The sequence below is a fragment of the Pelophylax lessonae genome, assembly GCF_965119305.1.
Source record: "Pelophylax lessonae genome assembly, chromosome: 2".
Lineage (NCBI taxonomy): Eukaryota > Metazoa > Chordata > Amphibia > Anura > Ranidae > Pelophylax > Pelophylax lessonae.
The window spans coordinates 492,138,342-492,162,029 of record NC_138769.1 but is presented as its reverse complement, the minus strand read 5'-3'; the positions used below and the strand labels follow the sequence as shown (position 1 = coordinate 492,162,029).

The 23,688-nt window shown below is 44.5% G+C and overlaps 1 protein-coding gene across 3 annotated transcripts in view; it reads right to left on the bottom strand.

The window, feature by feature from the left end:
• UGGT2 (UDP-glucose glycoprotein glucosyltransferase 2) overlaps positions 1-23,688 on the bottom strand; it is a gene marked incomplete at its 5' end in the record, with an annotated part of 753,177 nt that overhangs the window by 552,899 nt on the left and 176,590 nt on the right. For all 3 annotated transcript variants that reach the window (XM_082245311.1, XM_082245312.1, XM_082245313.1), the window contains 2 exons: positions 9,142-9,233; positions 17,662-17,722. In XM_082245311.1, the coding sequence (XP_082101437.1) occupies positions 9,142-9,233; positions 17,662-17,722 (153 nt within the window). The remainder of the gene's footprint in view (positions 1-9,141; positions 9,234-17,661; positions 17,723-23,688) is intronic.

Below are 23,688 nucleotides of genomic sequence, written 5' to 3'. Positions count from 1 at the left end.
GCCATATGGTGGGACCAAACCCCCATTTTTATTTATGGATTGTCTTCAGATTTGGTAGTTATTTCTTTTGCATTTTGCGCGCTATTCTTTTTTAATATACATGTCTTTTGGTTCATAGCTGCAGCAGCTTTAGAAATACATGGGTATGCTCCCCCAAATTATTTGCCTGTTTATTATGTATTCGGTCTGACCAGACTATCGAGGTTGAGCAACCCTCCCCACCCCCCCACACACACCTGTACTCAATCAGTGTCCACCATCAAGTGGATATAGGAGCAGTCCCCTGTAGTGCATTTGCACATCCTTCCCAGCAAGGAGTATTATCTCCAAGGGTTAGAAAGGCTGGATTCATCTCTTTTTCATGGATAGTGTAGGACCCACTGATAATGGGGTACTTTGACGCAGTAGTGGGCTTGAGCACGATATGGCCATATGGTGGGACCAAACCCCCATTTTTATTTATGGATTGTCTTCAGATTTGGTAGTTATTTCTTTTGCATTTTGCGCGCTATTCTTTTTTAATATACAAAGGGTAAATATCAGCACCTTTTTGGAAGCCTGGTCCGCAGACCATTATTTTAACCAAATCATGCGGTGAAGGATCACAGCTGTTTACAGACACCCTGCAAGCCAAAGGGGCCACATCCAGGGAGGCATCAGAGATATACTGTAACTCCTGTATCAACTGATCTGCCAGCCCTGCCAGTTCAGGAGGATGTTGACCCCCTTCCAGATCCTGGCGCAGAAGCTTTGCGCATACTGTAAGGTCTGGGAGACCAAGGTGATGGCAAACACCGGCCTCAAAAGTGAACCTGCCACCGTGAAACGGTATCGGACCAGAGCCTCAGCTCTCTTGTCCCCAGGGTCCTTAAAAGACAGGGAATCCTGCACTGGAAAAAGTGCAGCTTTATTCAAATCTGGAAACCTGAGAATCCACCACCGGTGGAACGGTCAATTTCTTAAAAAGGGACACCTCCAAGCAAAACGCTTAGGTATTCCAACCATGCGTTTCGGGGAAAACCACTAACTATCAATAATCTTGTCAAAATAAGCAGGAAAGGGGAACACTTTAGTCACCTTGGATGGTCTACGGGTGCCAAATTCACACTAATGCAAAGCATTAGCGGTGTCCTCCAATTTTAAAGTTTCCCATACTGATACAATCAGTACCTCCACAAGCGCCTTTTCATGCGCAGCCATAGTGGAAGAGGATTCATCCTCCTTGTCAGAGCCGGTTGCATGGACGTAGACCCCGTGGCGTGACTCACGTCTGTGGCATCCAAATCAACCTCAGAATGTGAGGCAGCAAAGGATACAGGTGAAGGTGGGGGGTACTTCTTGCTAGGCCGCTTTTGAAGGGCCATATCAAATTTGGACACTAGTGACTGCAGGACCGCTGTCATGGTCGCCAGGGCAGACTGAGACCCAGAGGGTCCAGCAGCTTCCGAGAGTGGGTCAGGTGATGACACATGCTCCAGGGACTGATTTTCAAATTGTTTCATTCGCTGCCAGGTACACCCTGATGGCACGAACCACATCCAAGGAGTGTAAGGCAATCTCTTTTGGATGTTTTGGCTTCGGACACAGTGAAGGCAACACAATGTCCTCATTCAAATGGAAGCCCGAGATGACCTTAGGAAGAAATGACTGATAGGGACGAAGAACCACCTTGTCCCTGTGAACCACCAGATAAGGTGATTGACAGGACAATGCAGCCAATTCAGAAACCCTGTGTGCCGAAGTAATGGCCATCAAGAAGGCCACCTTATGTGAGAGAGTCAAAGAAATCTCGTAAATATTCTCAAAAGGAGCTTTTTGAAGAACACCAAATTAGGATCCCACAGGGGCACTGGAGGCCTCACAAGAGGGGCTATATGGCAAACTCCTTGCACAAAAGTGTGAACCAAGGATTTGGGGCTAACGGGCGTTGGAAAAAAATTGCCAAACGCAGAAATCTGGCCCTTAATGGTGCCCAGAGCTTAGCCCTTTTCTACACCCTCTTGTAGAAATTCCAGCAGACGCGATATTGAAAAAGCACAGGGGGAGACACCCAGCGCCTCACACCAAGTAATATACGCCTTCCAAACCCTATGATCGATCTTGCGGGAAGTACATTTTCTTGCTCTTAAAGTAGGAATCACCAAATCGGACAATCCTCTATCCTTCACTACCTGGCTTTCAATAACCAGACGTTAAAGCCGGACCTTGAGACAACAGATCTTCTCTGAGAGGGAGCCGTGAAGGAGCGTCGGCGACCAGTCTTACCAACCCCGCGTACCAAGATCCGCGGGGCCATTTCGGAGCCACCCCTCTGCCTCGATCCTGTGCAGGAGTCTTGGCAGGAACTGTAACGGAGGGAAGGCATAAATTTGACAATACTGACACCAGGGGGGCCACCAAAGTGTCTGCTGCGTCTGCCCAGGGGGTCTTGAGATCTTGCTATGAACCTCAGAACCTTCCTGTTGAGATGAGAAGCCAGTGGATCCACATCAGGAGTCCCACACCGGAGAGGCACAATTTTTAAAACACCACCGGATGGAGAGACTATTCACCCGGACTCAGAGCCTGCTGGCTGAGGTAGTCTGCCCGCCAATTGTCCACCCCTGGAATGTGCACAGCAGAGAGGGCTGGAACATGCTGTTCTGTCCATCTCAGAATACCAGCCACTTCTTTGGCTGCAAGGGCACTCCTTGTGCCCCCTTGATTGACATATGCCACGGCCGATTGAATCCTTACCGGACACCCTTGTAGACGATCCATCCATTGGGATAAAGTCTGATTGCCCGGATTTCCAGGATTTTGTCAGCAGAGCGGACTCCTTGCGAGTCAAAACCCTCTGGGTCGAATGTCTGCCTAGGGTACTTTACCCACCCGGACAACCTGGCACCTGTGGAGATCACTGTCCAGTATAAGGGAAGGAAGGATTTTCCCTGACGAAGCACTGGAGAGTGGAGCTACCACAGCAAGGTTTCCCTCGTGTCCCGGGTCAACCTGATCAGATTTTCAGGGGATCCAGGATTCCTTCCCATTTTGCCAGAATCTACCTCTGCAGAGGTCTTGTGTGAAACTGAGCAAACTGAACCGCATTGAAAGTGAAAACCATCAACCCCAGCACTTGCATGGAAGTCCTGAGAGATGACAGGCGGTTGGACAACAGAAGCTGAATCGCATGCTGCAGCTTTTGCAGTTTATCCTCCGGGAGAAACACTCAAGTCGAGACCGAATCCAGAGTCAGCCCCAGATAATCCAACCTGTTAGACAGAGTCAGAGTTGATTTCTGAAAATTCAGTGTCCAGCCGAACTCTTGTAAAGTTCACACAGTGATGTCCAGATCGTTCTGTAAGACGGAACGCGATCCTGCTCACAGAAGGTCATCCAGGTACCCCAGTACCACAATTCCTCTGTCTGATTAAAGCGAGTACCAGGGCCAACACCTTCGTGAATAGCTGAGGAGCTGATGCGAGACCAAAGGGTAACACCATGACTTGATAATGCTCTTCTCCCACTGCAAAGCGAAGGAAGCGTTGATGTCCGCCATATATTGGATTATGGAGATAAGCGTTCTTTATGTCGATAGAGGCCAAAAAATCCCCCTGCTAAAGGAAAGCCACTACTGTGCGAATGGACTCCATCTTGAATTTTTGGACCTTCCCAAAGCGTTCCCAAAGCCTTCAGGTCCAAAATTGGACGAACCTTGCCCTCTTTTCTGGGGACAGTGAAAAGGTTTGAATTAAACCCCTGAAAGCGTTCCATTTCTGGAACTGGAACGAAGACCACCTGCAAGAGCAAATCTTGCACCGCCCCTATGAAGCCCTGCAACCGATTCGGTGTAGGTTGGAAAGGAGGAACCTTGCCACAGGCAGGGATCGAAATTCGATCTTGTAACCAGATTGGATCAATTCATGAACCCATTTGTCTTAAATGAGGGAGGTCCAAGGATCCGTAAAGAAGCAAAGACGTCCCCCCACCCCTTGAATGGGTGAGGGTGTCCCTTCAGGCCGAAGAGGAATTGTCTGCGGAGCCAGAGGGAACCCCTTTTGACTTACCAACCAAGGGTCTCTTGGAAGCCCCCGAGAATGCTCGGGAGGGTTTTGAACCCTTGTCCTGAGTGGGACGAAAGGCCGGCTTGTGGGCTGAGAACACCAGACCACGTTTGCACCAAGGATCTCTGCCCTTTGTGCTCTGTGGAAGCAGTGTGCTCTTACTACCAATGAGTCCTTTAATGATCTCTTCCACTGAAGCTCCAAACAGACGATCCACCACAAAAGGGAGATCAGTCAGCACCTTCTTGGAAGCTTGAACCGCAGACCAACATTTTAGCCAAAGCAGGCGACGGAGGGTCACAGACGCCCTGCAGGTCAACTGGGCCGCATCCAGGGAGGCATCACAGATATACTGCAACCCCTGTATGAACTGGTCCATCAATTCCACCAGCTCAGGAGGGTGTTGACCCCCTTTGAAATCCTAGCGCAGGATTCTAGCCCATTCAGTTAAAGTCTGAGAGACCAAGGTAATGGCGAAAACAGGCCTCAAAATGGAACCTGTCACAGTGAAAAGATAACAGACCAGAGCCTCAGCCTTCCTGCCCACAGGGTCCTTAAAGGAGGGAGCGTCCTCTACCGGTAGCAAGGTGGCCTTATTAAGCCTGGAAACTTGCCCATCTACCACCGGCAGAAGTGGCAGTTTCTTAACCACTTTAAGACCGGAAGATTTTGCTGCTTAATGACCAGGCCCTATTTTGCGATTTAGCACTGCATGATTTTAACGGACAATTGCGCGGTCGTGCAACGCTATACCCAAATGAAATTGACATCCTTTTTTTCCCACAAATAGAGCTTTCTTTTGGTGGAATTTGATCACCTCTGCGATTTTAATTTTTTTGCGCTATAAACAAAAAATGAGCGACAATTTTGAAAAAAAAAAAAAAAAAAAACAATATTTTTCACATTCTGCTATATAATATTCCCAAAAAAAAAATTAAAAAACTAAAATTATTTAACGTTTTAGGCCAATTTGTTTTCAGCTACATATTTTTGATAAAAAAAAAAAAAAATGCAATAAGCGTATTTTGATCGGTTTGCGCAAAAGTTATTGCGTTTACTAACTATGGGAAAGATATGTCATTTTTATTGTTTTTTTCTTTTATTACTAGTAATGGCGGCAATCTGCAATTTTTATCGGGACTGCGACATTGCGGTGGACAGATCGGACCCCTAACTGACATTGACACTTTTGGGAGGACCAGTGACATTATTACAGTAATTAGTGCTAAAAATATACACTGTTACTATAATAATGTCACTGGCAGGGAAGGGGTTAACCCTGTGGGTGATCAAGGGGATAAATGTAAGCCTAGGGGAGCGATTCCAACTGTGGGGGGGGGGGGGGTTTAGGCTTGTGAGATGACCATAGAGACATGCGATCCTATATAGCAGGATCGCATGGTCTCTGATCATCTCAGGGAGAAGGAAAGACGGATGTGTTTACATCAGCCATCCGTCCTCTGTCAGCGGGGAGAGATCGGCCATCTGAGCCACCTGACACTCGCGCCAGCTTCCCCACTGACGAGCGGGGGCGGGAGCGCACAGCCGGCGGCGCGCGCTCGCCCCCTAGCCCCTCCCAGACAAGCGCCGTACATGTACGGGACTTTGCCTGGAAGAGCCAGCCTGCCGCAGTACATTTGCGGCGGCTGGACGTAAAGTGGTTAATGAGGGACTCCTCAAAGGGGTACCTCCAAGCAAAATGCTTAGGTATCCCAACGATGCATTTCGGGGAACTCCACTGACTGGTGACAATCTCATCAAAATAGGCAGGAAAGGGAAATACCTTAAGCACCTTTGACGGATTGCAGGTACCAAACTACCGGCGCAGCCGACGCAGCACCAGCAGGGTCTTCCATCTTTAGAGTTTCTCGCACTGATACTATCAGTGCCTCAACAAGCGCCTTTTCTTGCGGAGGATGAGTAAGAGGGCTCATCCTCAGTATCAGAGCCCTCCAGTTGCGTGGACGCAGACCCGGTGGGCCGCCAGGGTGGACTTGGATTCGGAGGGACCCGCAGCCTCTGAGAGTGGGTCTGGTGATTACACATGCTCTGAGGGTTCCATTGAACTGCCTGGGGTCACAAGATTTTGCAAAAAAAAAAAAAAAACACGTGTCCTACCACTTTACGTATGGCAGTACAGGTCCCAGCTAATGCTACAGCAGGAAGGAGCGGTCGCAAACACCCCTGGAGACTCACCACACCGTCACAGAGTGAGAGCCAACAGCGTCAGTCAGCCTGCTCCATCCCATTCTGAGAGGTATTACAACGGCCGTGTCACCACTAGGGGCCCCCGCCGCACACTTCTTCATATGACTACAGGAAAATGGCCGCCCATTGACTTCTATGGAAGTCTCCAGAACATGGCTGCCGAGTGCAATAGAACGTGGCTACAATAAAATGGCTGCGCCACGCGGTTGCACACTAGACCCCAGGGCCTATTACAAACGTATTAGTCAGCAAGGGGGGGTCTTAAAAGAGGCCCCCCACCCAGACAAAAAAGCGTGCTATATGCGGTGGGAAAAGCCACACTGCGCTCCCAGCCCCTACCAGTTACAGCTCCTCATACACATTCCTCACCGCCAGTACTGCCTCTGGGGGATTAGCATGGAGGCCCTTATTTAAAATGGGGTAGCAGAGGGGCCGGAAGGTCATAGGAGGGACTGACCACCTCAGAATGGGCCCGCTTCCACCCAAAGTTTCCCAGAGGAGAAAAAAGGGGGAACAAGTTACTCACCACACCTTTGGGGACCGTGCATGCACCACTCCAGGCAGAACACCTCCCTATCTTGGTACGGGGGGAGCTGCGGGCCAGGGGGGAGCTGCGACTCGTGTGCGTCCTTGGGAGGTGTTCCACTCGCCGACCAACCCCCGTCCAGCGGGGCTATGTCGCGGTCGACTGGGGGGACTGTAAGGATCCAGAATATCCAGTGTGTCACCCAGTCCGGCAGCTGATTGCAGTTCTCACAGGAACAACGTGAATGTAGAAGGAGAAAAAAATCAAAAAGGAAACAAATTTGTTTAAAATTGAGAAAAAATGCCAGGACCAGAGATCCCAGCAGGGAGCTAGGTCCTCCTTACTCTTACTAGGCAGGAAAAAAAAAAACTGACGTCCTAGAGCAGGAAGTGGGAGTATATCCCCTGGGACTGCCCATGGGTGTGGTCAGAGTTTTCTTAACTTTGCTTAACCCTTTTCCACCTAGTGTCCTACTCCTAGGAAGAGTAGCATAACCCAATGGTCAATGAAGATATGAAGCTGTGTCCGTCAATCAACAAAAGGGAAATAGAATTTCAGAAATGTCTGCATTTAGTAAAAAAAAAAAAAAAAAAAACGTAAATATCACATGTACTTAAGTATTCAGACCCTTTACCCAGTACTTTGTTGAAGAACCTTTGGCATCAATTACAGCCTCAAGTCTTTTTGGGTATGACGCCGCAAGCTTTGCACACCTGGATTGGGATGTTTTCTGCCTTTTTTCTGCATCTCCAGGGTTGTTCAATAGAGTTCAAGTCAGGGTTCTGCCTGGGCCACTAACACATTTACAGAGTTGTCCCTAAGCCACTCTTGTGTTGTCTTGGCTATGTGCTTAGGATAACTCATGTTGGAAGGTGAACCTTTGTCCCAGTTTGAGGTTCTGCGCACCGTGGAACAGGTTTTCATTGAGGATATCTCTGTATGTTGCTCCATTCAGCTTTCCCTCAACCCTGATCAGTCTGCTAGTCCCTGCTGCAAAAAAACACCAGAACAGCATAGTGCTTCCACCATCATGCTTCACTTTTGGGATGTATTGGGCAGGTGATGAGTGGTGCCTGGTTTCCTCCAGAGATAACTTTTAGAATTGAGGCCAAATAGTTCAATCCTGGTTTTTATCAGACCAGAGAATCATGTTCTTCACAGTCAGAGTCCTTCAGGTGCTTTTTTTGCAAACAAAGTGGGTGCTTAATGTGTTTTGCACTTCTGTCTATCTACTCTGCTACAAAGCCCAGATCAGTGAAGGGCTACAGCGATGGTGGTCCTTTTGGAACTTTGTCCCATCTCCACACAGGATCTCTGGAGATACGTCAGAGTGACCATTGGGTTCTTGGTCATCTCTCCTACTAAGGCTATTCTCCCCCAAATGCTCAGTTTGGCTGGGTGAACAGCTCTTCAAAGAGACTTGGTTGTGCTAAACTTCTTTTATTTGAGAATTATGGAGGCCACTGTGCTTTTGGGAGTCTTCAGTGCAGCAGAAACTTTTTTGTAGCCTTCCCCAGATCTGTGTCTGGCAATTATCCTGTCTGAGCTCTGAAGGAAGTTCCTTTGACCTCAAGGCTTTTGCTCTGATACAGTATGCATTGTCAGCTGTGAAGCCTTTTGTAAAGAGGCGTGTGCCTTTTCACGTCATGCGCGATCAAGTTAATTCACCACAGGTATACTCCAATCATGGCGTAAAAACATCTCAGCAATGATCAAGAGAAATGGGGGGCATCTGATTTAAAAAAAATATTAAGTGTTGTTGCATAGTGTCAACGTGAGATTTCAGTTTTCCTGGTTTAATAAATTCACAGACATTTATAAAATTCTTTTTTAATTTTGTCCTTCAAACACCCACATTTTAACTTGCACTGACATCTGTGCACATAGCTATACAGCTTGCAAGGGTCCAATCACATTGCTCCTTAGGAATTCAAGAGAATAGCAACATGTTATACCAAATTACAGAGCATCGCTCACTACTTAGCGTGATGATGTATCAAACTCTGTACTTACAAGTTTTGTCAGCAGTCACCTGACTTCCTCACAGAGGTTGATACTGTGGTAATATTGAAGTATATTGAGATTACATACAATAGAGGGCTCCTAATATTTCTTACTTTATCTTCTGTAGTTCATTTTAAATAGTAGCATGGAGATTACCTATATACCAGTCAAATAGTATTTTACATTACTTTTTTATACATCTAAGGGCTGTTCACCTTCAAAATAGGTCATAACTAATCTACATAAAATGATCGCCCATTCACCAGTATTTCTAGTTCGCACACTGTGACATGTCCTGTGAGTAAAAATAGAACTAAATTCCTATTTGTCTAAAACCCATTAAAAAATAATAATCTTTACCTGAATGAATTATGAACATCTAGATCAATCTGAAGGCCATTTATATAGAGACTCGCATCCCCAGGCTGGATCCCATATGTGTCAGCGAGATGCTGTCAGAAGAAAAAGAATAAAACCTTAAAAACATAGTAACAGGAATAAGCACAAAGTGGAGCTTATACCTTTCATTTTCAATACTTTAAGTGAAACTGAACTCCTGAAAATACTTGTCTTCACCTGGATGTAGCCGTTACATCTTTCATCAGCCGCAGTCATGTTTTCCCAGGCTACTTCTAGCTGGCAGTGGGAGGTGGGGTACCATCATCCGGCACATCAGCACAGAGGCCAATCTTCTGGCACAGCCAATGTGTGTCAAGAATGCACGCTCAGCTGTGCATGCGCAACTCCGTGTACATTCAACAGAAGACTGAGAGTAGGCAGGTAAGTGCGTGTTACTGCAGAAGAAACATAGCAAGTCTTCTCCAATAAAGAGCTGACTGCTCACAGTCTTTCACAAATTAGGTTTAGTTCTGCTTTAACTGAACAAGCTGAAGTTGTAAGTCGAATGGTTACTATGCACAGCTGTTTTCTGTGCAGATTCTATCAGGCCCAGTTCCTGCCAGTGTATCAATATAATTTAGTACATAACACTAAAACACACGTAAAAGGGTGACACAAAAGCAAGACAATCCAATATAGCCACAAAGTTACAACATTCATAAGACTAACGCTTACAACAGGATGCCATCTATACTAAAATGGAAAACCACAACTACATCCAGCTGTTTATATATAAAAAAAATAAAATCCTTTTAGCACATTCAGTAATAAAGGCTATTTTACACACAAAAACAGATTGTCATTAATAATTGGAAAAATAAAACCCCAAAAGAGAATGTCCAAAGATTAAAAAAAAGGTAATAATGCAAAACAAAACACATTAAGACCCAGAGAAAAAGCTTTTGTTAACTTTCATTTGCAAACAGTCTAATGTGACATGCAATGTAATGAAAATTTAACAAACTATTTTTTTTCCAGATGACCTTTCTTGCAATACCCTGATTTCATAGGCTACCTAGCAGCTGGGATGCTATTTTGACTAAACCCAATCATCATAATATTTTCTGCTTTTAACACCTTTGTCATCGCTCTCCCTTCATTACGCTTTGGTGCTCGACTTTCATTATCTCAAATGGGAATGATTCCGTTCTGCACAGCTGGAGCCACCATTCCCTGCTGCTAGATGGATGTTCTATAGGCACTACTTCGCCAGCGCCAATTTAATGCCTGCATATACTCAGGCTTAGAAACTTTTAGTGCTATTCACTTGGGGGAGCTGAATATAAAAAAATGACAACACAACTCATAAGAGCTTCTGTCCAGCTTGTATCCTTTAAATTATCTACTCATTGCACTTATTTTCACATTTTCAGGCTTCCAGTAAGTTAAATGCATGCAATATTGAATCTTTGTGCTAAGAGAGATGGACTGTGCATATAATGTCAAACTGGCATCTGAGGTTTTAACTACCAGTTCTATACAAATTAAACACATCCCTCATGTAAACTTTAATTTTAAAAAATAAACAACAAAATTACAGTATCTCACAAAAGTGGAGTACACCCTTCACATTTTTGTAAATATTTTATTATATCTTTTTATGTGACAGCACTGAAGAAATTACACTTTGCTACAATGTAAAATAGTGAGTGTACAGCTTGTATAACAGTGTAAATTTGCTGTCCCCTCAAAATAACTCACCCCATATCCATTAATGTCTAAACCGCAGTCAAAACTGAGTACACCCCCAAGTAAAAATGTCCAAATTGCGCCCAAAGTGTCAATATTCTGTGTGGCCACCATTGTTTTCCAGCACTGCCCTAACCCTCTTGGGCATGGAGTTCACCAGAGCTTAACAGGTTGCCGCTGAATTGCTCTTTCACTCCCAATGACGACATCATGAGGCTGGTGGATGTTCGAGACTTTGCGCTCCTCCACCTTCCGTTTGAGGAAGCCCCACAGATGCTCAATAGGGTTTAGGTCTGGAGACATGCTTAGCCAGTCAATTACCTTTACCCTCAGTTTCTTTAGCAAGGCAGTGGTCATCTTGGAGGTGTGTTTGGGGTTATGTTGGAATACTTCCCTGCGGCCCAGTCTCCGAAGGGAGGGGATCATGCTCTGCTTCAGTATGTCACATTACATGTTGGCATTCATGGTTCCTTCATGAACTGTAGCTCCCCAGTGCCATCAGCACTCATGCAGCCCCAGACCATGACACTCCTACCACTATGCTTGAATGTAGGCAAGGAACACTTGTCTTTGTATGCCTCACCTGGTTGCCGCCACATATGCTTGACATCATCTGAACCAAATAAGGTTATTTTGGTCTCATCAGACCACAGGATATGGTTCCAGTAATGCATGTCCTTAGTCTGCTTGCCTTAAAACAAAACGGTTTACAGGCTTTCTTCTGCATCATCTTTAGAAGAGTCTTCCTTCCGGGATGACAGCCATGCAGACCGATTTGATGCAGTCTATGGTCTGAGCGATGACTGCTTACACCCGCCCCCCCCCCCCCCACACACCCCTTCAACCCCCAGCATTCGTACGTCTATTTCCCAAAGACAACCACTGGAAAGGACACTGAGCACGTGCACTTAACTACTTTGGTCGATCATGGCGAGGCCTGTTCCGAGTGGATCCTGTCCTGTTAAATCACTGTATGGTCTTGGACACCGTGCTGCAGCTCAGTTTCAGGGTCTTGGCAATTTTCTTATACCTAGGCCATCTTTATGTAGAGCAACAATTCTTTTTTCAGATCCTTAGAGAGTTCTTTTTCATGAGGTGCCATGTTGAACTTCCAGTGACCAGTATGAGAGAGAGCGATATCAAATTTAACATACCTGCTCCCCATTCATACCTGAGACCTTGTAACACTAACGAGTCGCATGACAACCAGGGAGGGAAAATGGCTAATTGCCCAAATTTGGACATTTTCACTTAGGGGTGTACTCACTTTTGTTGCCAAAGGTTTTCACATTAATGACTGTCGTTATTTTTAGGGGACAGCAAATGTACACTGTTATACAAGCTGTACATTCACTACTTTACATTTTAGCAGTGTTATTTCTTCAGTGTTATCACATGAAAAGATATAAAAAAATATTTACATAAAATAAGGGGTGTACTCTGAGGGAACCATGAATACCAACATGTACTGTCACATACAGAAGCAGAGAATGATCCCCTCCCCCTCGGAGACTGGGCCGCAGGGCAGTATTTGCCAACATGAGAATGACCCCAAACACACCTCCAAGATGACCACTGCCTTGCTAAAGAATCTGAGGGTAAAGGTGATGGACTCGTCAAGTATGTCTCCAGATTTAAACCCTATTGAGCATTTGTGGGACATCCTCAAAACGGAAGGTGCAGGAGTGCAAGGTTTCCAATATCCACCAGCTCTGTGATGTCATCATGGGGGAGTGGAAGAGCACTCCAGTGGCAACCTGTTAAGCTCTGGTGAACTACATGCCAAGAGGATTAAGGCAGTGCTGGAAACTAATAGTGGCCACACAAAATAACTGAATTTTTGTAAAATCTTACCTGTAAAATTCCTTTCTCTGAGTCCTCCGACAGTCGCCGCCTCCTCTAAGACATCACTGATGGGTATAGTCATCTGCTCCGCAGGAGTAGCTAGGCATATAGACTTAGTTAAAAACAAAAGGCATTTGCATGTATACACCCCTGGGGGCTGTCCCATCTGGTCAATACCCCCCTGCAGTGACCACTCCCAACTCAGTTTGGTAGCATAGCAGTAAGTAACAAGAACCCCATAGAGGGGCAGGGGCGGCGACTGTCGGAGGACTCAGAGAAAGGAATTTTACAAAAATTCTGTTTTCTCTTACGTCCTCCGATAGTCGCCGCCTCCTGCAAGTCATCACTGATGGGATGTCCCAAAGCAGTATAGACATGAGGGGTGGGAGATGCAACCGTAGAACAAAGCAACGCAGTACCCACATCAGAGAAAGGAATCTTACATGCACTGTAAGAGAACCTTCTGGGCAACAGAAAAAACAATGCTCAACAGGAGCAACAGCCCAGGAAAGCAAATACCAACAGCCAGGGACCCATAAAAAAACAAGGGTCTTTCATGGCACTGCCGCACTGAGAACTTTGCGGCCAAAGGAAGCATCAGCCGATGCCAGAACATCTACCTTGTAGAATTTGGAGAAAGTGTGCACCGACGACCAAGTCGCAGCCTTGCACACCTGGGCCACCGAGGCCCTATGCCAACAAGCCCAGGACGTACTCACAGATCTAGTAGAGTGCGCCTTAACAGGGAAGGGTGGAACCCGTTCCTTCAAAGCATAAGCCTGCTCAATGGTCTGTCTGATCCATTTGGCAATAGTTGCTGCGGACGCAGCCATGCCCTTCCGAGATCCCTCAGGAAGAACAAATAGGGAATCCGTCTTACGAAAGGATTCTGTAGACGACAGGTAAACCCTGATCGCCCGGACAACATCCAAAGAATGCAACGCAATCTCTTTTGGATGCTTAGGCTTCGTGCAAAGTGAAGGCAGGACAATTTCCTCATTAAGGTAGAATTCAGTGACCACCTTGGGAAGAAAGGACGGGAGTGTTCTCAACACCACCTTATCCTTGTGGATTATCAAGTAAGTGGAGCGGCAAGACAACGCCGCCAGCTCCGACACTCGGCGAGCCGAAGTGATCGCCACCAAAAAGGCGACCTTCTTTGACAACAGAAGCAAAGAGATCTCCCTGATATTTTCAAAGGGAGCACGCTGCAACACAGACAGAACCAAGTTCAAGTCCCATGGAGGTAAAGGCTCCTTCCTGGGAGGAGCCAAATGTCGCACACCTTGAATGAAGGTGCGAATCAAGGAATTAGACGCCACAGGGCATTGGAAAAGGATAGCCAGAGCAGACACCTGACCCTTTATCGTGGCCAGCGCCAAGCGCTGATCCACTCCAGACTGGAGGAAAGCCAACACTCTTGACACCGAGTACGAGCGAGGGGAAAACCCCCTGGACTCACACCAGGCGAAATAAGCTTTCCAGGTACGGTAATAGATTTTACCAGAGGAGGATTTCCTAGCCTTGATTCGAGTAGGGATAACCTCAGGGGAGAGACCCTTGTCCCTCAGGACCTGGGTCTCAGCAGCCAGGCCGTTAAAGCCAGCGACTGTAAAGCAGGATGGAAGATCGGTCCTTGAGACAGAAGATCTTCCCGCATTGACAGTCGCCACGGAGGCGCCACTGCCAGGTGAACAACGTCGGCGTACCAGGACCGACGAGGCCAGTCCGGCGCTACCAGAATCACCAGGTGCGGTTCCGAGGCTAGCCTGCGGAGGAACCTGGACAGCAACTGAATTGGAGGAAAGGCATACATCAGACGATACTGATGCCAAGGGGCCACTAACGCATCCGAGGCGTCCGCTAACGGATCGCGTGTTCTTGCCACGAACCTTTCCACCTTTTGATTTAGCCGAGTTGCGAACAGATCCACGTCCGGGGATCCCCACCTCGCACACAGCATTTGGAAGACCTCCGGGTGTAAGGACCATTCCCCCTGGTCCAGGGTCTGGCGACTCAGATAGTCGGCCTGCCAATTTTCCACACCCGGAATGTGAAACGCTGAGATTGCCGGGACATAGATCTCGGCCCAAGACAGAATGTCGGTCACCTCCCGGGCTGCCCGAGCACTCCTGGTGCCCCCTTGGTGGTTGATGTAAGCCACTGCGGTAGCACTGTCCGTCTGTGCCCGGACAGGACGACCCTGTAGACGGTCCGACCACTGGAGGAGGCAGAGCTTTATCGCTCGCAATTCCAGGACGTTTATCGGAAGAGAGGACTCCTCCTCTGACCAAGTGCCCTGGGCAAACAGGGTGCCCAGGACCCCACCCCAGCCTGACAGGCTGGCATACATGGTGATCACCGTCCAAACCAACGGACGGAAAGACTTGCCCTCCGTCACCGACGGGGACTGGAGCCACCACAGAAGAGCCAATTTGGTCTGACGACTCAAGGAGATACGCAGATCCAGGGATTGAGCCAGTCCGTCCCATTTGGCCAGGATCTCCGCTTGGAGAGCCCGCGTGTGAAACTGAGCAAAGGGTATCGCCTCGAAGGCCGACACCATCAACCCCAGGACCCGCATACAGGTCCTGAGAAACTAGGCCGGTACGTCCCTGAGGGACCTAATCTCGTCCAGCAACGTTCTGAGCTTGTCCTCTGGCAGGAACACCTTCGCCTGAGTTGGGAGTGGTCACTGCAGGGGGGTATTGACCAGATGGGACAGCCCCCAGGGGTGTATAAATGCAAATGCCTTTTGTTTTTAACTAAGTCTATATGCCTAGCTACTCCTGCGGAGCAGATGACAATACCCATCAGTGATGACTTAGAGGAGGCGGCGACTTTCGGAGGACGTAAGAGAAATTGACATTTTAGGCCCAATTTTTACTTAGGGGTGTACTCATTTTTTATGCCAGCGGTTTAGACATCATTGGCTGTGTGTTGTGTTATTTTGAGGTGGCAGGAAATGTACACTGTTATACAAGCTGTACACTCACTACTTTACATTGTAGTAAAGTGTAATTTCTTCAGTGTTGTCACATGAAAAGTTAGAATGAAATATTTACAAAAATGTACTCAATTTTATGAAATACTGTAGCTATCAAGGATACTGTAACCGGTGTGGCGGTGATCAGGGACACTGTAACCGGTGTGGCAGTGATCAAGGACACCAACTGGTGTGGTAGTGATCAGGAACACTAACTGGTGTGGCAGTTATTAAGAACACTGTAACTAGGGTGCTATTCTGGAAAGGTGACTTTTTTTTTTTTTACACTGATAGCTTGTTACAATGATGACTACTGTAAAAGCAATTGTTTTGTCTGTTCTGAATGGCTTTCATTTATGAATCATTATTTACTTTTGTGACTGGCTACCATTATAACATGGTACGTGATAGGCCCTGTACCATGTGATTACTGTAACCGATTACAGAGATCACAATAGTAGGTAAGCGGTCATGTAATAACATGTGATCGCAGTGATTGAACACAACAGTCACAGGATCGCATCAGAGGCAAGGCATGCAAGCAGGAATTGGAACTGTAGAGCACCTGTCCGGTCGTATATGTACATTGGGCAGATGGGAACTGCTTTAAAAGCAGGTACACCAAACAAAATGGCCAGAGAGTATTTTGCAACAATGTATGTTCAGAATATATACATAAAGAAGACCTAACCAAATATTTAAGATTCCTACTTTGTTAAAAGTTAGATTCAGGGCTGGTTCACACTATCCTTTGCCTTCTGAAGAGTGAGCCGCAGTGGACCACTCGTTAGAGGGTGTTTGAGAGGCAGTTAGGCGGCCTATTCACCACCTGTTTTAACCCCTAAAATTGTCTAAGAGCACAATTCCAGCCAAGAAAATAAAAGTGAACATTTCAATAAATGATAAAAACAACAAAACCAGCTATTGTGGCAATATTTAGCTTTAAACCAGAGACAGTACTTTTGTCTGCTTCTAGATGTACTCAGTCAGATTGACAGCATGATTCAACCCACTTTTTCTTAGCCTAGGTCATCCTGGGCCTGCCCCAGCTCTGTTACTGGACAGTGAAAGGAGAAGCAGCACAGCGATGAGTTCACCCCTCTGTCACTCTGCTTACTCTTTGTTATTAGCATACTTCTTGTGTGAAGTGATTGGTTCCTTGTGGTGCTTCTCTCTCTCTCACCGTCCAGCTCTGATGTATGGGGACTGCAAGTGGTGGATACCAGGTCAAAGCCAAATATATATACTGCTTGCAAAAAAAAAAAAACAAATGTAATTATGTATTACTGGGCTGCATATATTTGCGTATTTTTTTCTATCTAAAAGTTCGTTTTAAGCAGTCATCAACACTTCGCAAAAGGGTATAACAGAGGGCGAGGACAAGCATTTCACAACAGCTATAGGACTGAAGTTACAGTATAGATCAGCCATAGAAACATAGAATGTGTCGGCAGATAAGAACCATTTGGCCCATCTAGTCTGCCCAATATATCTGAATCCTATGAATAGTCCCTGGCCCTATCTTATATGAAGGATAGCCTTATGCCTATCCCATGCATGCTTAAACTCCTTCACTGTATTTGCAGCTACCACTTCTGCAGGAAGCCATCCTACTGTAAATGAGTTGTGCACCTTAGTTTTCTTGATTCTAAATAGACAGCTGACCCTGGCAGACACACAAAATCAGAACTTACATTTGGGCTCCATGTCAAGTTTATTTTATTACAGCAGTTTCCTAAGCCAAGACTAAAAAGCATTATTGAAATGTAAACGCTGAAAGAGTATTTTGAAAAAAAATTATGACCACAGTTTGATATGATTGTATATCACCTCTGATAGCATCTAGCCACCTACACACAAAATAGAAAATGTATGTGCCAACTGATTGTAATGTAGGGAAAACATCTAGATATATTGCATTATAAACAATGATACATAAGTTCACCATTATAATAACAAACCTTCTGATTTTCTTCAATTTCTTTTCTCATCTCCTGATTTATTGCAATTCTGGTGAGAGACCTGTTAAAAATGATAAAACATTTTACTACAGGAACATTTTGTAATTCTAGTATTTAAAGGACTGTACATTTTAGCCACACAAAAAAAAAAAAAACATGCACAGCTCACAACAGGGAAATTCTTAATTCTTATTACATTTTCAGAAATGCTTTAAAGCTTCCCAGTGTCACTTTTTCGACACCTAAATAGCTTTACAAAGTGCTTATTGCATTCATTAGAAACCATTCCATATTTCAGGCAAACCTATACCCAGTTGTTAACATAAAACTATTTTAACAGTCTTGCTGGGATAGGTAAAAAAAAGTAATAGAAAGGCTAAATGTGTTTCTTTCCTGGAAAATAAGCTGCCCCAGGCTCCCTCCAGTGCTGCATAGAATGAAGATCAAAGCCAAGTAAAAGTCACTCTGTCACACTAACAAAAGCTGCTGACTAGAATGCAGTATAGAAACCAGAGGTGACCACACATCTGCCACAACTTTCAGCAGTACTTTGCCTGAATGCCAGCCTGTTCTGACAAAGTACTTGTCTGCCCCTTCCTGCCTCCTGTACATTCCGACCAGCCAGTGAGGCTGTCCATCTGAGTATCAGTGTTTGTTAGAATGGATGTTACTATTGCAAACTAGAGCATCCTGAAAACTGCTGCAGGTATGTGCAGTGACCTCTCGGTAAAGTAACCAGGTTCATAACAATTCCTAGGAGAAATCAGTAGGCACATCCTCTCTCTAATCAAGCCAAATAAATGAACGAAATCAGTAAGAATTCCAAGACAGTAAACAACAGGCCCCCAACCAAAAACTGTAACGAGAATGCACTGTTTTTGGCGATTTTATGTGCAAATTGCATTGACATCTGTGCATGAAGTCGCATTTTGGAAAAATGAAATGGCTGTAAACCTTCAAGCATACAAATTATATAGTGCAAGTTAATAACCCAAGTATGCTTTTATATCAGCTTTGAAAATTTACTTTTGGGCAGAAAATCTCCAACTATGGACATAATCCATAGTTATAAAATAATTTACGATTCACCCATACCATCAGCAAAGAGAGTTTGTCGTTCCTAGACCTACAAATCAATCTCCTCCCAAGTGGTGAGTTGGTGACTGACCTATTTAGAAAACCCACAGCGGGTAATACAATTCTAAACGCAGCAAGTGCCCATCCCACCCCCCTAAAAAGGAGCATTCCTTAAGCTCAGTTCCTTCGCCTTCGAAGAAATTGCTCATCAGAGTCTAACTTTCAGCGGCAAGCTGATGGCCTCCATGACAGGCTCCTGGAACCTGGATATTCCAGGACTCCATTGAGGAAGGCCTTCAATAGAGCCAGGACACGCCCCTGTGCGGAGCTCATTTATAACACCAAATCAGGGAGGGAAGAAAACAAACAGTCAAATTTGTTACACGCTATTCAATGCATCAAAATAAATTAGGTAGCATTATGACTAAACATTGGCATCTATTACCAATGACTATACTTTAGCAAAATATCTTAAGCCCTACCCAGACCTGGTGTTCAGACGTGCTCCGTCACTTAGAGACAGTTTGGTAACTTGCCATTATGAAGTTAATGCAGACGTTCGGACAAGTCCCAAAGGAACCTTTAGATGCGACCAGTGCGCCCGCTGCCCTTGGATTTTGGAGGGTAGAGGGGTTTCCCCCCTGAATGGCAGCTGGCACCGTGCCAAACATAATGCGGATTGCACCACACAGGGAGTAATCTACCTGATGTTGTGCACCTGCAATGCCTTTTATGTAGGTAAAAAAATAAGACAGTTAAACCAGAGGATTGGTGACCACCTTTATCTATCGGAGGGAGGAAAAATACAAACCACTATAAACTAGACATGTGGCACTTCGCCACAAATATGGCAATTCTGTGATCACATTTTTTATTTTGGAAGTAATACCCCCAGACCCAAGAGGAGGAAACTGGGATCAACGGATCCTACAGAGGGAGACCAACTGGATAGAGTACCTCAGTGCTACTATAGCTCCTGGTATTAATGAGGTTTTAACTTATAAACCTTTTTTAAAAACCTAAGAAGATAGCTCTATCCCAGTAAATATCCCATTACAACATTATTGTATTGTTTCCCCCCTTTTTCCTATAGGTCCTTTATTTGTTAGAGGTCCTTTCCCTCTCTCCCCTGGTTTATAAATGCCTCCAAACAAATCCTCAGTTCAACTTGCATTTATATGGTGTTGACGAATGATCGGAGCTCATGCATTGCTGTGTCAGTAGCAGCCCAGTCTCGAACATTTTGGCTCATCAAGCCTTAAAGATAATTGAAAAGAGAATGTAAATGAAAAATAATTACATTGGTAAACGTACTCTTAGTGTAATCTGTATTATGTTTAATTCTATTTTTTGTCTCTATGTATACTGCTTATCCAGTTTATTGTTTGGTCCCTTATTTCATCTAGGCAGACTAATGAGGCTAACATATATCAGGATGTTAATATTGTTAATAAAGTAGGGTGTCATTTGTATTACAGTATACACTATTGGCATATGACCTCACATACTGATATATATATATATATATATATATATATATATATATATATATATATATATATATATATATATATATATATATATATATATACACACACACACACACACACACATATACATACAGGGCTTTTTTTCTCAGAGAATAGGTGCAGGAACTCCCACTTTCGGAGTTACCCCTTGTTTCCGCCCCCTACCTACCTCACAGTACTGCCCCTTTTAGAGAATACAGAATCAAGTATCATTTGTGGTACTAAGTAATTTGTATGGGATTTGTTAATGATAACAAGAAAAGCAGTAAAACAACAACAAAGGGCCCCCCAGAAACAGTAGATCCCACCAGCAACAATGGACCAGCCACAACAAATTACCCACCAGACAACAATAGACTAGAGCTGCACGATTAATCGTATGAAAATCGCGATCTCGATTCACCCCTCCTGACGATCTAACCCTGAAATATGCTCGATTCTTTGCATAGCAGAGAGAACAGCTGTGGAAAAAAAAAAAAAAGCCTCCCGGCAAACGGCTATCAGCAAAGTCTCCCAGTAACTATAAACAAAGTGATTATATTGTATCTTTTCCTTCCTTCTGCCAGGGAGAAAGGAAGTTTAACCTCTTAAAGACTGGATCTTTTTCTGACACTTGTTGCTTGCAAGTTAAAATCATTTTTTTTTGCTAGAAAAGTACTTAGAACCCCCAAACATTTTACATATTTTTTTTAGCAGAGACCCTACAGAATAAAATGGCGATTGTTGTAATATTTTATGTCACACTGTATTTGCGCAGCAGTCTTTCAAACGCAATTAATAGACTTTAATGAATAAAAAAAAAAAAGTAACAGTAAAGTTATCCCAATTTTTTTTTGTTACACCGAGAATCGTGAGAGAATCGTGATCTTTATTATAAGCTAAAAAATCGTGATTCTCATTTTGGCCAGAATCGTGCAGCTCTACAATAGACCCTCAGCAGCAACAGCAGATCTCCCCACAGACAGCATAAATAGACCCTCCAGCAGGCATTTACAATAGACGGTTCCCTCAACAGTAGATCCCGCTTAGCAACAACTGACCCCCCCCCAAGCAACATAAGACCAACCCCAGCAACAATAGACCCCCTCTGTAAAAATAGATCCCTTCTGGAGACAATGGGTCCCCCAGGAGCAACAGTAGACCTCCCCAGCAACAATAAACCCCCAGAAAAAAATATATCACCTCCAGCAACAATAGATCCACCACCAGCTAGCATCATAGCAAAGCCCAGCACCCCTTGCCATTACATACATTCAGTGATGGAGGTGACGGAACTGCATTCCCCCCACGTTCCCGCTGAAAAAAGCCCTGTATATATATATATATATATTTTTTTTTATACATTTGTTTATCAGCTTGAAAAGAGGTACTCTACAAGTAAAATCCCATCAATGCAGACCTACTCCCTGTTCAGCAATTAAATAAGCTCACAGATGGTAATGATTAGGTAGGTGGAATTTACCACCCTTTCTATTTGAACCTATTCCAATAATCTGTTAAAACACTATCTATGGTATTTGGGAATCTATTCCTTTTTGGTGTAAGGTTCTCTAGCTTACTTTCTCACCCTCTTATTATCTATGAATTACATTAACCCCCCCCCCCCCGCGCTCGTCCTGGGAGACTTCTATGTATGCATGCCCCCTTGAGGCTATATTTGAGACTGTTTCACTGCACGGTGGAAGTCACTGCACCATATGGCATGGGTGATCCACTTTGTGGAACTGTCCAGCTGAATAACAGTCATTATGTAATGATTATGAATATGTGTTATAACTCATTACAGATAAAACAGGAATATTTTCAATCAACTTCCACCCCTGAAGAAGCTCTTAGCGAAACATGTTGGGCATGGATTAAGGTGTAAGCCCATTGGCCCACCCAATAGGAAATGATTAACAAGAATATTGATATAATGCTGTATATACTCATTACCTTGTTTTAAAGTATTTTTCTTTTTTTTGTCTGTGTAGGTTTGTATTTTTAACATATGAAATTTGTAATAAAAATTTGATTTTTTTTTTTTAATTACATTTGGTGATATATTTTTGGAGTATGATACCAACAAAATCCCCTTCTCTTTAGCCCTCACACACCTGGTCCCTTGGTGTGGACCTATGGTAAATAAACCATTATGTCAAACTATGGACATTAGCTTATGGCCTGGGAGCATGCCCCAAAGCAACAAGTACTTCTGGACTATAATGATACAAGTTGCAGAGGAGTGCGAGATGTGACTATAGATAGTAGTTTTTCTGCTGGCCTCTCCCTTAACGCCAAGCAGAGCAGGTGGGCATTAAGGCTACGTTCACATCTAGGTGTTGCTATATTATAGGTGTTTTTACAGGCGTTTTAAAGGTAAAACGCCTGTAAAATGCTCTATATCGCCTTTCCAGCATTTGCATTAAGTCTATGGGGCAAAAACGCCCGTAATCTGTCCAAAAATAAGCTCATGTACTTTTTGGAGTGTCTGGCGTTTTGCTCAAGGCTTTGGAATGCTCAGATGTGAACAGGGGCCATTGAAATAAATAGGATTTGTCTTCTTGGGCGTTTTTTTGAGCTGATACTTAGAGCTGAAAAACACCCCAAAATGCCTACATGTGAACTTAGCCTAATAGAGAAGAGGTGTAAATGGGCAGGTCCCTGTGCTCGGACTTGGCTGAACATGCAGAACAGAACTTCATGTTTTACATACAGATTAAAATGTATCTAAGGGACAAAAAAGTGTTAGATAAAACAGTGAGGGTTTAGCACTGCATTTCGTATTTTTTTTTTTGCTGTCCCTGTGTGAAGATACATTCTTTTCAATAGCCCTAGTGGCCATCACTGGGAATGAAATTTAGGCCGAAACCAAGATTTTAAGTTGCCCTCAGAACAGGAATAGAGGTGACATTTTGCAATGGGGATATTTGATTCAGTGGCAACTGTCTAAAGAGGATTTCCCTCACATTGGAGCAACCGCTTCTGACTTCCTGTTCTTTCTACAGGACAGAAAGTAAAAGGAAATGTCCTCAATGTTGGAAAACCAATTACAGAGGTCAGACAGATATGGCTTAAATTATACTTTAAAATTCATACTTAAATTTGATTTACAAAACTACTGGCAATTACCTGCCCTCCTACTCCCCTTCTACTTGGCATGGATTCTGACCGGTTTCACCAGTCCACAGGAAAGGGGTGTTTGTATTATATCCAAAAAAGAGGAAATCTACAATAATGTGAAGATTGTGTTAAGCCAAATGCTCCAAATATTAAATAATGTCTTTGTCTTAAAGTGATACTAAAGACTTGTTTTTTTCTTGTTTAAAAAATAACAAACATGCTATACTTACCTGCTCGGCGCAGTGGTTTTGCACAGAGCGGTGCTCCTTGCCCCTCTCCCCTGCCGAGTGCCCCCACAACAAGCAGCTTGCTATGGGCA